The 13,823-nt window shown below is 36.0% G+C and overlaps 1 protein-coding gene across 2 annotated transcripts; it reads right to left on the reverse strand.

Moving 5' to 3' along the window:
* Window positions 1–1,277: 1,277 nt before the first annotated feature.
* On the reverse strand, window positions 1,278–5,512 carry LOC113281545 (trihelix transcription factor GT-1-like). 2 transcript variants are annotated; one of them, XM_026530324.1, is made up of 5 exons: window positions 4,825–5,510; window positions 3,028–3,066; window positions 2,686–2,817; window positions 1,941–2,165; window positions 1,278–1,780 (listed from the first exon to the last, which is right to left on the reverse strand). In XM_026530324.1, the coding sequence occupies exons 1-5, from the start codon at window positions 5,360–5,362 to the stop codon at window positions 1,560–1,562; spliced, it is 1,155 nt and encodes a 384-aa protein (XP_026386109.1). In that variant the 5' UTR covers window positions 5,363–5,510; the 3' UTR covers window positions 1,278–1,559. The 2 variants fall into 2 exon arrangements, with proteins under 2 accessions (XP_026386109.1, XP_026386110.1); XM_026530325.1 differs by having other exon boundaries at window positions 1,762–1,862; window positions 4,825–5,512.
* Window positions 5,513–13,823: the final 8,311 nt, after the last annotated feature.

The following is a 13,823-nucleotide window of genomic DNA, read 5'->3' on the forward strand; positions in this document are numbered from 1 at the left end:
TAATCTAGCAGCTAGATTAGCCACGTCAGTTAGGCCAACCTCCTAAGTCCTATGAGAGTGCTAATCTACAGGGACGGATCCAGAATTATCCTTTGGATAGGGACGGATTTTTGGAGCACATCACATAATTAGTGGCCAAATAGTGATCCACCCATAAAATACTAGATAGCTGGGGAAATAAAAGTTAAAACGAATACAAATCACAGCAAAAACAAAGTGATTATCAAAATATATTTTTATACAGAAGAAAATAGGAGAAGAAATGTATCGAGTGGAAGAAGATTATTTACTTTAAACATGCCTTAAATTTTGATCACCTCATAGTATGGACTAAAAACCACATACGATTAGCTAACTACAACTAATGTGGGCTAAACATAAAATTTAACCTAAGTTTCCATACTAAATTTTTTTTACCCCAAAATCAGGGACGGGCTATAGCCTCATTTAACCCCTTGCTAGACCCGTCCCTGCTAATCTAACACCTAGATTAGCAGTCCACGTCATCTGGGACCACTGTCCAGCGTTGTTTGGTTCAGCGCAACCAATTTCAACTGTCAGATCAAATTTTGTCAGTTCTGTGATCCGTGGGATTTTTGTGAATTTTGTGAGCGCTGAACCATTCAAGGTGATTTTTGTGGCGCTAAACCATTCAGCGCTCCAGTCTCGCTGCTACTTCACCTGCGAGCACATGCTACGAGAGAGAACTAGTGTTAACTTTTAGGCCACACTTTTTGTTTTTAAATTGCAACACTTAACTGCTAATCTCGCTGCTCAATCTACCCCATAGGATTTTAGTCTTACCTGTGTCAAAGTTAGACTCGGCAAAACCAGAGCTACACAAACAAAGATATGAGGAAAGCACTTGTTTTCTTCTCTATGGATCATACCCAACATTGAATGTTGACACATTCTTTGTTCTTACCTCCTCGTACAGGAGGAGTTGAGGTTGAAATCTTAGTCAAAGCAGCCCCTTGGCCAACCCCACAAACTCTCTCCGACTCTTGAACACCAAGAACTTGGCCTCCAAAACTTTTTGCTAATTCTATCTACTGTCCAACTTTAAGAAGACCTTAAACCCATATCATAAATTAAAAATCCATTACCCATGCATGCATGTATGTCGAATCAACTTTAGACAAGGGATAACACGTTTATAAAATGCGAACAAACTAGAGAGGGTAAAACTGAACCAACAATGAATGAATAAAAAGAAGGGAACATTATTGTGGAACACATCATTCACTTCTGAAACTGAGAGTCCATACCCACGATCAAATCAACAACTCAATTAACCTTTGAACATTAAAAAAAACAATAGACTAGAAAAGACAGTGAAATAAAAATGTTTAGTCAGTATTCACATTTAACAGAAATTGGATTATTTACAGAATCAAGAGGCATTGATACCATACAATGACAACACAGGAAAATGATTTTCCTTATTTATACATATATGAGGTGAATCCACTACTGAGGTACTTCGAAATGCATGCTAGCAGGAAAACAGGATGATGGTTCCCCCACTGCAGATAACTCAGAATTTAAGTATGACGTACCTACTCACCTAGCAGTCGCACACCTTGGTACACTACTCCAGGTCTGAGATCGTGAAACGTATCCACACTTCTGAAGCCACTCAACTCTCTAAGACCAGCCCAACCACGACGGGAAAGGAAATCACGGAAGTCATCTTCGGTGTACAGAGTTTTTTCTTCACAGCGAGATGGCATTGGCAGGCGATCAGTATCATCATAGATACAGATCTTTATAGTCAATCCTGACAAAAAATTAAGAATAAAATTTGATATTCTCAATTTTCTACCCTCTATCATCATAGATACAGATCTTTATAGTCAATCCTGACAAAAAATTAAGATTAAAATTTGATATTCTCAATTCTCTACCCTCTATCATTAAGAAATGTGATTTGTGGTTACCTTCATCAAGGTGGAGAGCATATGTCCCCAAAGGCATATCCCTATCAAGGCTCCGAACAACCTCATCTTCATCCTCTAACCAAAACGCACGTTTTGTTCTTAATCTAAAAGCTGATTTAATTGCTTCCTTGATTGCATCTGCTGTACCATCTATACCAATTTTTCTAGTAAACTCGCCACATTTTACAGATATAACCCTCCCACCATATGAGTTGCTCTCTCCACCTGACAAAAACAGAAGCAGAAAGAAGCATGATGCCAGAGTGGATTTCAATGTTCGTTTTCTGATCCGGAAAATAGCTTTATAGTAAAGTAAAAACTGGAGAAGAGATAGCTAGCGGTCTTTGAAAAACCAAAGAAAAATCAGCAAAGAGAAACAACAAATGCTACTGTAGAAGCAAAGCAAATTCCTTGAAGAGAGACCAAAAAGAAGGGTGACAAATAGCCGATATGAACACGGACTTTCAGTCTTCAGCACCACTAAGTCATCAGGAACATGTTCTGTCAAATGATAAGAGCAACAAGGCTCATCTTTCCTATTTTATATCAATCCGTGGCCACAGCCGCAATACTCATTTTCCAGATATGGGTATATATTGCTACATGGTGCTTGCAAGTCGCAACAACTTGAGATAAATTTCGAGGGTAAAAAGGATCAGCCTTACAAGAGAATATGGACTACTTGAGGCCTGACAAATGCAACACCAGCAATTGGAAGTCATGGAACTTGATTGTTATTACTTACCATTTTCAGGGTTCACTCTCCAATTCCATGGAGGACCCCCATTGCCTGCAACTCCGTCAGTTGCGGTGATGGCAAGAGGGTGTCCATCATGATCCAATCGTCTTTCCAGATTGAGATTCGATCTACCACTAGCTGTAGACATGCATGATATGATTAGGTCAATATCAATAAAAAAAGGGTAGATAACAACATATCTTTCTAGTATCATTAAAAATTGTGAGTTGGACCGGTAAATATGAAGCTAGTACAATAAACATTAAATTACTACTAGGTGACAAATACACTTGAGGATTATTTATCGGAACTTTATTTTGCTATTTTTGCTGAAAGTACCAACAATACCTTCCACAGATCCAAACGGAATACTGTTCTCCTCAAGACCTATGCAGAAACAGTAAAGCAGCTGTTAAAATTGATACATACTGACCAAAACAAAATTACTAACAGTTGATTGACATTAATGTCGAGCTTTTTCTCAGCAGTTACCAACAGCAGATCCGGCTCCACAGATGGGCATTATAAATTTGCACCCATGCACAGACTATACGAAGTATGTGAATACACGATCGCAATTTAGACATGTACATACTAAAGAACCCGATGAAATAGCAGACCAACAATTACGACTTCAATAGAAGTGGAATCTACGGCAAACTAGACAAAGATAACATCTATCAGTATCCGTTTACTGAAAACTTGATATATCTGTCAAGTTACTTTGCCAATGCATGGGTTCCTCGAACATGATCATTTATGTTTTAATGTGAAGGTATATTATACAAACTTTTAAATAAATTGCATCCTACAAGGGTCTCGAGTTGATAAATTCAGCACTTAGCATTCAAATCAAATGCAATGAACATAGCACCTATCAGTTGAGGTACTTTTCATTATAAACACACGTAGTTCAACACAATTCTATTACTTTCTTGTTTTGATTAAATTTCCTCTTTAACTTGCTACAAATTACTACATATACCATGTGCTAGTACTCTAGTAGTAGGCAGCATAGATTCACGTCATATACAAATTATGAAGTGTGGAAACACATGAATGCAACTGGATTTAGATATGACGATACTATAATAATCAATGAAACAGCGGTTCAACTTAGCGGTTTAGAATTTGGAATTTGGAAGATTAATGCCTAGTTGCAACAAGTTGAGTTTCGTCACATTTGAAAATACTTTTAAATTTTTAAACTGTTCTTACTACCTTTTAGCTTTGATTGCATTTCCTCTAGTAAGTTACTTATTACTTTTACATGTTGTAGTTGGGACCTTCGGCAAGGCTGTAAAAGATAAACATCACTCTTGTCTACTTCTAGTCCATATCTTAAGAACTTGTCAGACACTATGACTACACTCACCAACAATACACTATCATATATCAAATCTAAGCTCTCCACATTCCACCTTAGCAATCAAATGACACGTTTTCCCCCATGACAACTCCGCCCAAAATCGGCTCAAAACAATTCACAAGTGAAAATTATCCAACCAGACAAAGTTGATGAAATCCAAGGACACTGCAGATCCAAGTATCTTATTTATAAACCACCTCATTTAAAAGCTCAAAACACACACACTATACACTAGTATGTTATTGGCTTATTAATTATCAACACTGCACCCACTCTACCAAGCTAACACCCGACCCCCAGCATACACTTATAAAGAGTTTGTCAGAACTGTGATTCTATACAGCAACACATATAGATACTCACAAATCTAAAAATATAAGAAAGTTTGAAGCACTTCAAATAACCAGCAAAACCAACACTGCAATTTCATATAGAAAAATAAAACCATTCACACAAGTTAGAAGACACTACCATCGCTTTTAACCAGCTACGCCCTCGGGGGTCAAGTGATCCCCATGCACCATACTGACAGAGCCCAGGCCAAGTTGTTACTAGCATGAACATGAATTAAGGGAAACAGAGGGTCCAATGATCTATTCTGAAAACTCAACATTCAAGCCTGGCAGAATATACACATTACACACTAAGAGGGCAGCACAACACCTGGGTCTGCATATTTTAGACTCCCCCAAAACTACATAGTTAGAATAGACGCGTTGTACATTAGGACTGCCCCGCCCCAAAACATAACCAAGAAAGATCGAAGTAGCTTATACCTTTGTCGGAGAACTGGATATACGAATCAACTTTGGCAAGTGAAGGTTGAGTAGGACTTTTATAAGGTGCATTCTTCTTCCTCTCTTCTAATAACTCAAGTAATTCATTATAATAGGACATCTTTGTGGTACTCGAACAACCTCTATCTTGATGTTTAGTTTTCTTAAATTCTTTCAACAAATTCCTCCATTTATCAGTACACATGGTAGGTGATCTATCAAACCCTTTTTCTCTCATCTTCGAGGAAATCTGTTCCCATAAGTGTTTATTCGATTTTGATGTGTTAAAAAAACCATCAACTTCACGTCGAAAACTAATTAAGCTTCGGATTTCTTCTTGTATCCATGTTTCAGCTCTTTTTTTAGGGATTTTTAATTCGTGATCTGAACCACCACTACTCTGATTATCACCACCACCACCTATTAACATTTGATGTTGCTGCTGCTGCTGCTGTTGACTAGTGACCGTGACTTCCATCATGATATCACGAGCTTCGCCTTTGTAAAAATCCGATCTTTGTTTTTCGGATAAATACATTGCTGGGATGAAAGTTGTGTATGTTAATCGATAGATGGAGATAGAGGTAAATAAGACATGGGTTTTTTAGAGGAGAGAATGAGAAACAAAATCCATTTTTTTTTTAAGTGATGGAGGAGGTACGATGGGATTAACGGAGGTTTTGAGAGAAGAAATCAAGTAGACTCTTCTCTGAAAGTACTGTGCGTGTTTTTCTGGTACGTGCGAGGAGGAGGAGGAAAGACACATCTGGATTCTTCCATCTTCCACGCCACCTCACCATTTGGAATTGTAGATGGAAGCGCAAGTGTAGTGGTGGAACAACAAAAATGCTAATCATAATAGTGTTGAGCACTAATCATAATAGCGCTAGAAAATGCTATTCGGAATAACACAAAACGCTATTAAGATTATCGTTTTTTTCTCAGCCGTTAGATTTTTGATGGCTCGTTTCAAATCTACGGATAAAAAAAAAGCGTTATTCTGAATAGCGCTTTGTGCTATTCTGATTAGCGTTGAACGCTATTCTGATTAGCGCTTTCCATCTTCTAGTGTGCTATTCTGAATAGCGTTTTACGCTAATCTGATTAGCACTACCATGGATTACACGGACGATTACACGAAACCATGGAACACTGCTTGGATTTTTCATGGAAAACACAAATTTGGAAGCCACTAGACTTGACATTCCATGGTTTTTCCACACTTGGAATATGATGGATTCCACCATAAGACTTGCTCTTATGTGGTCCCAAAACTATTTGGTCTAGCACAAAAAGGCGTTTCCTGTTTGGTGCATAATTATTTGAAAATATATAATGTACAAAAATAGCCTTCCCTACTATTTTAACATTAATTTCGATAACTTTTCTTTAATATGAATACACAACAAAAATTCATAAAAAACAGAGTTCGTTCTTTCGAGTGAACACCTAATAATTCAAGATCTAAAACAGAGTTCATTCTTTAACATGAACACACAACAAAAATCAGAGTTCATTTTTTCGAATGAATACCTAATAAAAAGATCTAAAAATAGAGTTGATTCTTCTTCATCATCTTCAACAACAACAGCAGTAGCAGAGACGAAGAACACAAAAAATCTTCATCGTTCATCATCATCTTCATCGTCAAAAACCTAGAAAAAACGGAAGAAGAAGAATTATTTTCATCATGGTTGTCATCATCATCATCAACATCGTCGTCGTCTTCATCATTATCGTCTTCATCATCTTCAGAAGCAAGAAAAGAAAGAAAGAAAAGAGAGAGAGAGAGATTTGAAAAAAGAGGAGAGAAAAAAACAAATTTGAAAATGATTTCCTTCTCTCTTAATAATTGAGTACATATATGGTCCTAAAAGGGTATGTCTGCCACTACCAAAAGACAATTACATCATCCATGACGTCATCTCGCGTGGGTATTATCGATCCTAGGACCAAACAATAATTTCTAGGACCAAACAACAATATATATTTAAAAAAGGACTAAACAGACAATTGACTAACTCTATTATATTATTTCTGGGACCATATGGTAGTTTCTACACTTATAATACTTAAAGGGCTATTACACGAGGGTACCCAAATATTAATCAGTAACAATTGGAAAGGAATGCCATGAATCTGAAGTAGCAAAACTGTGTAGCAGATCGTGACCAGCAGCCTTCGAATCAGAGTTGCATCGAAGGGAGGTGTTAGATTCGAAGGACGTAAGGCTTTCGTTCAATGCTTTCCACAATAAAAGCAGTATTTTTGATAGACAGGAGCTGAGTCTGTAAGAACTTAATTGATGGTAAGGGTGTTCGATGCAGTTGATTCAAGGTGCTAGTCAGGCAATTGCGTCCATGTGCTGAGGTGTGCTGCCCGAACATTAACTGTGTCTCTTCTTCTTTTTCGTCTTGATCCATCAGATGATGATTACTAGAGAAGACAGAGGTTACCACTATTAATACTAAAAACATACTCAAGATTGTAAAAAAAAAAAAAGCAACGTGAATTACAGACTCAATTAGATTACATTAACAAAATGAAAGCAGACTACTATGAATTTAAAGTACTGAGAATACAGGCTACAAGTAAATACAAATGGAGACCCGTCTGCCGGCCCAAAAGCACATTGATTAAGCTTCCTCTGTTGTATATTTTTGAATCCATGGGATCTAAAGATGATGTTGTTGCTGCTGTTGAGTGTGTTGTTGATAGTTTTGTTGTGGTTTTTGTGGTTTTTGTTGACGAACATGTTATTCAGTAATATTGCTTCGTCCCCTAAGCATAATGAAAAACCAGACGAAGGCCTAGAGAATGAAAACTGTTGTTGAGGTTGAAGTATGCTTTAGGAGCAGTCATTAACAATATCATGCAAAATTCCACATAGCTCTCGTAAATCTTCCTTGCTAGTCCTAGTCAAACATGATGAAGAAGAAGATATGGTATGGTCCATGTAATCCCAACTAAATCAACTTTCCTTTCAATTGTCTGTATGGACCAAAGTTGTAGCATAAGATACTTGGAAGGAGTAGCAAATGGTGATCAGTGAATCAAGCACGGCTCACCAAAACTTTGCCATGTTGCCCTTAACTCCATCTTGAAAGTCTCTCCAAATATAGATCAAGATTCGCGGCGAAGAAAACAGACTATATAACACAAAGTCTAAACCTGAATGAGAAGAAAATAAAACTGAACTTTCTAACAAAGGCACTTCCACAAATTTGTACGCCTTTCAGAATTCAAACTCAAGGAACAACAAGGAGGATTAGGATAAAGAATAAACACCACCATCCCAGAAGAGCATATGGTGCACAAGCAGAAAAACATAAGTATAAGCAAACACAGAGACTTCGAGGATGAATGATGCAATCTTATAACTTAGCAAAAAATGTATTTATGTTTATGAGTTGGGATTAGGGCTGAGAAGCATCAGATTTAGCTGATACGGTCTCATAATCAAAGATTTATCAGGATATAACAATTAAGGATATAAAAGATACAACAAATCAGCACCACTAATGGAAAAGGTTTTGAACTGAAAGGGGTTTAGTTGTGTAGGTATTGAATCATGGTAAAGGTCACATAGAAACTCAAGAAACGCACATCAATTCGGAGACAAAATGAATATGAATGGAAAACAATCCAGCATCAAGGTTACCTTATCGAAATGGTCTTAATTTAGAAAGAAGCGCTAATCATGAAGAGGAAGCAGCGAATCGACGAAGAAGTCAACATATCTGTCATGAATATGGACTTTCAAACCTATTTTTGTATCATAAGCCAACATCGAAATTAAAGGAGAATCCCATAACATAGCAAAAGAGAGGAACAAATTCATCAAACGAAGCATTAATAAGTGCAAATATGCCGGCAAATCAGGCATGATGAAATTTAGGGTGTGAGACTATTACTGCTCAGATCTATTTAGATCCTTGAAAATACATAAATAATAATGACCATGATTATTCACCAACGTCACCACCATAAAATCACCCATCGACATTATTTTTTCCACCAACCCTGATATTATCGCCTCCACCACCACCGCTTCTAACAGCCACTACTTCTTCCACTACTAACCACTAATTTCTATTGATATAATTTTTATTAAAATTATTTATTAATGTAAAAATACATATTCATTAGATTAATTAAGAGGACATTTAATGATGAAAACTTAATAAATTATTCATTATGAGAGATTAATGAGACACTAATTAATAAAACACTCATAATGATTAATTTTTACCATGATTATACAAGCGGGTACTAAAGGTAACAGGGTACCGTTTAATTGATCCAGCGGTTATGATCATTTTTTCCTAAATGGTATGGTCTCATCCTCAAAATATGGTATATGGTTTTTTCAATCGTGATGACCAACTACATCTTTCACGATACAATGTTGCATGTGTTGTAAATATATTGAACTAATAATGTCCACGACTATTCACTAACATCACCACCATAAAACCACCCATCGGCATTATTTTTTCCACCACCACTGATATTATCGCCTCCACCACCACCGCTTCTAACAGGCACTACTTCTTCCATTATTAACCACTAATTTATATGGATTTAATTTTTATTAAAATTATTTATTAATGTAAAAATACATATTTATAGATTAATTAAGAGGACATGTAATGATGAAAACTTAGGTCGTTAATTAATTTATTCCATTATATTTTTTCTTGTTATATACTTTGTTGATTGCAATCAATTTTGTTTTAACGGTTAGAACCATAATTTATAGATCCGGGTACTAAAGGTAGCAGGGTACCTTTTAGTTGATCCGGCGGTTATGGTCATGTTTTTTTCTAAATGGTACGGTCTCATCCTCAAAATCTGATATATGTTTTTTTTCAATCATGATGTACATCTTTCACAATACAATGTTGCATGTGTTGTAAATATACAGAACTAATAATATCCACGACTATTCACCAACATCACCACCATAAAACCACCCATCGGCATTATTTTTTCCATCACCACTGATATTATCGCCTCCACCACCACCGCTTCTACCAGCCACTACTTCTTCCACTACTAACCATTAATTTCTATTGATATAATATTTACTATAATTGTATATTAATGTAAAAACATATATTTATTAGATTAATTAAGAGGACATTTAATGATGTAAAATTAATAAATTATTCATTATGAGAGATTAATGAGACACTAATTAATAAAACACTCATAATGATTAATTTTAATTAGAGCAAACCACAACCCATGGATTTAACTTTCCCCAGAATGCATCATGACCGCTCTTTATCTAGGCTAAGTTGTCCAAGCTTTGTTTTACATTCTTGATATGTTTTCATATTAATGTTTGGTAAAGTTTCTGCAAAGTATTTTTTATGCAATGTACTTCCAAATTTAAAAGCTGGGAGGAGGAGCTTTTAAAATCTCCAAAAACATAAGTTGCGGCCCCACTCTAATTTGATATTTTATTTCCGTTTTCTATCCTTATTTTTTATTATAAATGACAAAAATTATCCTTAAATTTATGTACCATCAATTTTTCATTTCCAATATTTTGTTATTTAGAGATTGTAATCTTCAATTCCAAACTATTTTATATATTATACTTCACAATACATACAACCAATTCTCTAACACTTCAACAGGCTAAACCCCACTACAATAATCAGTTGTTTCAATACCTAAAGCAACTCATTATAGGTGATGGGGCTGGTTTTGGTCCACTGCAGCAACATATCGCTTCTTTGCCAATAAATAATGGTGGATTGGGGATCTACACCATGTATGACACCATCAATTATTGTTTCCTTGCATCACAGATCCAGACAAAGTCTTTAAAGAGTACCATGTTGTGTAACTCAGTAGTCCCGGCTAACAACACTGCTCTTGAACAATCTCTACAAACCTACATACAGGTATGCGACTTATTTTCTTTCACTTTAAAAATCAACGACACTGCCCCCTCAACCCATGAAGTCTTTGGCAGTACAATACTTCGATGTCGTAATGAAGGAGATACCGGAAAAATTCATTATGTCAGCGAGGGATGTTATTTTATGACAATGCAATATGACCAAACATGATCAACACTACTTATTTGTTGTACATATCTCTGGGTTATCCAATGTTGGTCCTAGACAGTTCAGATCGATACTGTGCTACAGACTCGGTATACCTTTGTTTGGTGAATATAACACCTGTCCCAGCTGCGACAGAAACATGGATATCTACTGTGATCACGCGTTGCACTGTGCGAAATACGTGGAGATAAAATTCCGGCATGATCTTTTCCATGATATTTTTGTAGACATTTGTTACAAAGAAGGCGTTGCGGCACATAAAGAGGCATGTCTAGTCTTTCTATCTGACACTGCCAACAATCTAAAACCCGTCGATATCCTTGTATATAACTGGGAGAATGGACAGGACGTGTGTTTTTACATTATTAGTATTTCACCTTTCAAGGGTGGTGGTGTTAGCACCTTCATACCTGGTCAAGCCATTTCAAGGGCAATCTCTCGCAAGCGCACAAAGTATTTATAGATAAATGTGTGGCCCATGGTTATGGATTAGGTGTTCTAGCTTTCACCACTTTGGGTGAAATGTCTGATGATGTTGTGGTACTTTTGAAGAGACTCAAAAATTATTTGCAACGCCATGATTCAAATGGAAAAATAACTGGTTCCCTTTTTTACAGAATACGTGTTATTCAAGAGGGAGTTGGAGCACATCTTGTCTCTAGACTTCCAACTTCCCTTGTGCATTTAACTCTGATATTTCTTTTTCAAATAAAATTCTTCACTGCCGTCTTTTTGTTAAAGCATTGCTCGGTCAAACTCACAAGTGTTGTTATCTCAAGCTTGTTGTCAAATTTAGTTGTCAAAACTATATCTTGATTTCTAATCTACATTTAGTCAAGTCTCAGATTAGGATAGAAGTGTGTAATTGAGACTCGGATATCACTGTGTTCTATCCTTTGAAGGCGAAGATCAACAGGAGCTCTAGAGAACTTCTTCCGCAAAGGTAAGTGAAGACTGAACCACCTAACGCTCAAGTTTTCACCTTTCTATCTATGAGACATTGTCGCGTGACTAAATTAGACAGTACATGCATAATAGAAATTTCGAGTCAAGTTTATCTTGAATATCGTTCTCGAAATATTCTAAGCTTAAGAACATTTGTTGATACTTGATGAATTTGGTTATGAACAATTTATTGCTCATGGCCTAAATTGTGATTCAAGATTTAATCATTTGAAATATCTCGAAACAGTGATATGTGTCATTGATGTTATTCGGAAATGTTTCATATATAGAGAGATATAGAACTATTGTAAATATGAATATAAGACAATATGCATGCCAGTTCACATACTGGGGGAACTGTTAAGAGCTTTTGGAAAAATTTCAGCTTTAAAAGCAATTCTTTTATCTTGAATAGATTGAGATTCATGATCAAAGATCTTTAACTTTCCAACAAGTGTGCTCCGAGAGAGAGTTGAAAGATCATTTTATTCCATGATTGCATGTTTATTAGATTTGTATCTATATGGCAACGATCTGAGAATCTTGCATATTATATCCCTTTCAGAAATAATCTTTCAAAGAGAGAAAGATGCATTAACTATCTCAAAGAGTTTGACATGAAACTCTTCAAAAGTATCTTATCATCCATACGAAGGTTTTCCCAATCAGAAGTGAGGATTTGAAGTCTAGCTTCCTTTTCTGATGTGTTACCTTCGAATACGATCTGAAGATTATCCCAAGCGTCCTTTGAAGTTTGGCATGTGGATACATGATATTGCAGATCTCGGCTTACAACATGTATAATAGCATTCAAACCATCTGAATTCTGCTTTGTAAAAGCATTTTACTCACTTGTATAATCAACTAACTTTTGAAACTCAGTTTCTGATCCTTCCATTTTCGGATGATTATAACCATCGAAGACTAATAACCAAGTATTAAAGTCGCGTGTTTGAAGAAAAGATTTCATAGAAGATTTCTACCACAGATAGTTAGTTCCGTCAAACCTTGGCGGTACGTTAACTAAAATCGATTCATGTGAATTCGAATTCATTCTCATAGGTTGGATCACACCAAACACATATTGTCAGATCTTTTCGTGTTTGCCTGCAATGATACCAATTGAAAAGACGAGGGTACTCAAATACACCGCAATCTTTTATTTATCAACCTATAAATCATTTACCAAGTGTGATCGTCTATGGACAGAGTCGAAACAATACAACAACTTCGGTCACACGAAGTGGAAATGAGATCGAGATAATACAACAACAAGGTCACTTGTGTGATTGACTATGAGTTCAAGATCGAGATGATACGACAACGAAGTTTTCACTTGATAATGGGTACGGTATTAAACCGAAACTCTATAAGATCAATATCAAGTGTTATGGAGTTAACGTACGTATGTAATTTACTTAATTATAATAACAATTATAATGCGGAAAACAAAGTAAATGACACAACAAGATTTTGTTTACGAGGAAACCACAAATGCAGAAAAACCCCAAGACCTAGTCCAGTTTTGAATACTCTCATAATTAAGCCGTTATACAAAATCTAATATCAACTTCGTATAGTTGAGGCTAAGTAGACTACCTAGGGGTGTCAACAGATTAAATTCTGTTCGATTTTGGCCAATCCGGTTCCGATAAGGTTAAGGTTATCTGATATCCGATAACATCCGACGGAATCCAAAAATCCCAATCCGATTATGATATGCTGAGATATTGAAAATTCCGATAAAATCCGGATTCTGGAAAAAAAAAAAAAAAAAAAAAAAAAAAAAAAACTGGAAAAAAAAACTGAGTTGAGAATTCCATTTCAGTTATCTGTCTTCTAACACATTCAAAATGTTCTAACATCCACACTGACACTACTGTCTCACACGTGAAAAGAAAGTACAAAGCCTACAACCCACAAAGTCACAATCACAAACAAATGCAGAACAACAGCAAAAGAAATACAATG

This window comes from Papaver somniferum, chromosome 5, assembly GCF_003573695.1.
Source record: "Papaver somniferum cultivar HN1 chromosome 5, ASM357369v1, whole genome shotgun sequence".
Taxonomy (NCBI): domain Eukaryota; kingdom Viridiplantae; phylum Streptophyta; class Magnoliopsida; order Ranunculales; family Papaveraceae; genus Papaver; species Papaver somniferum.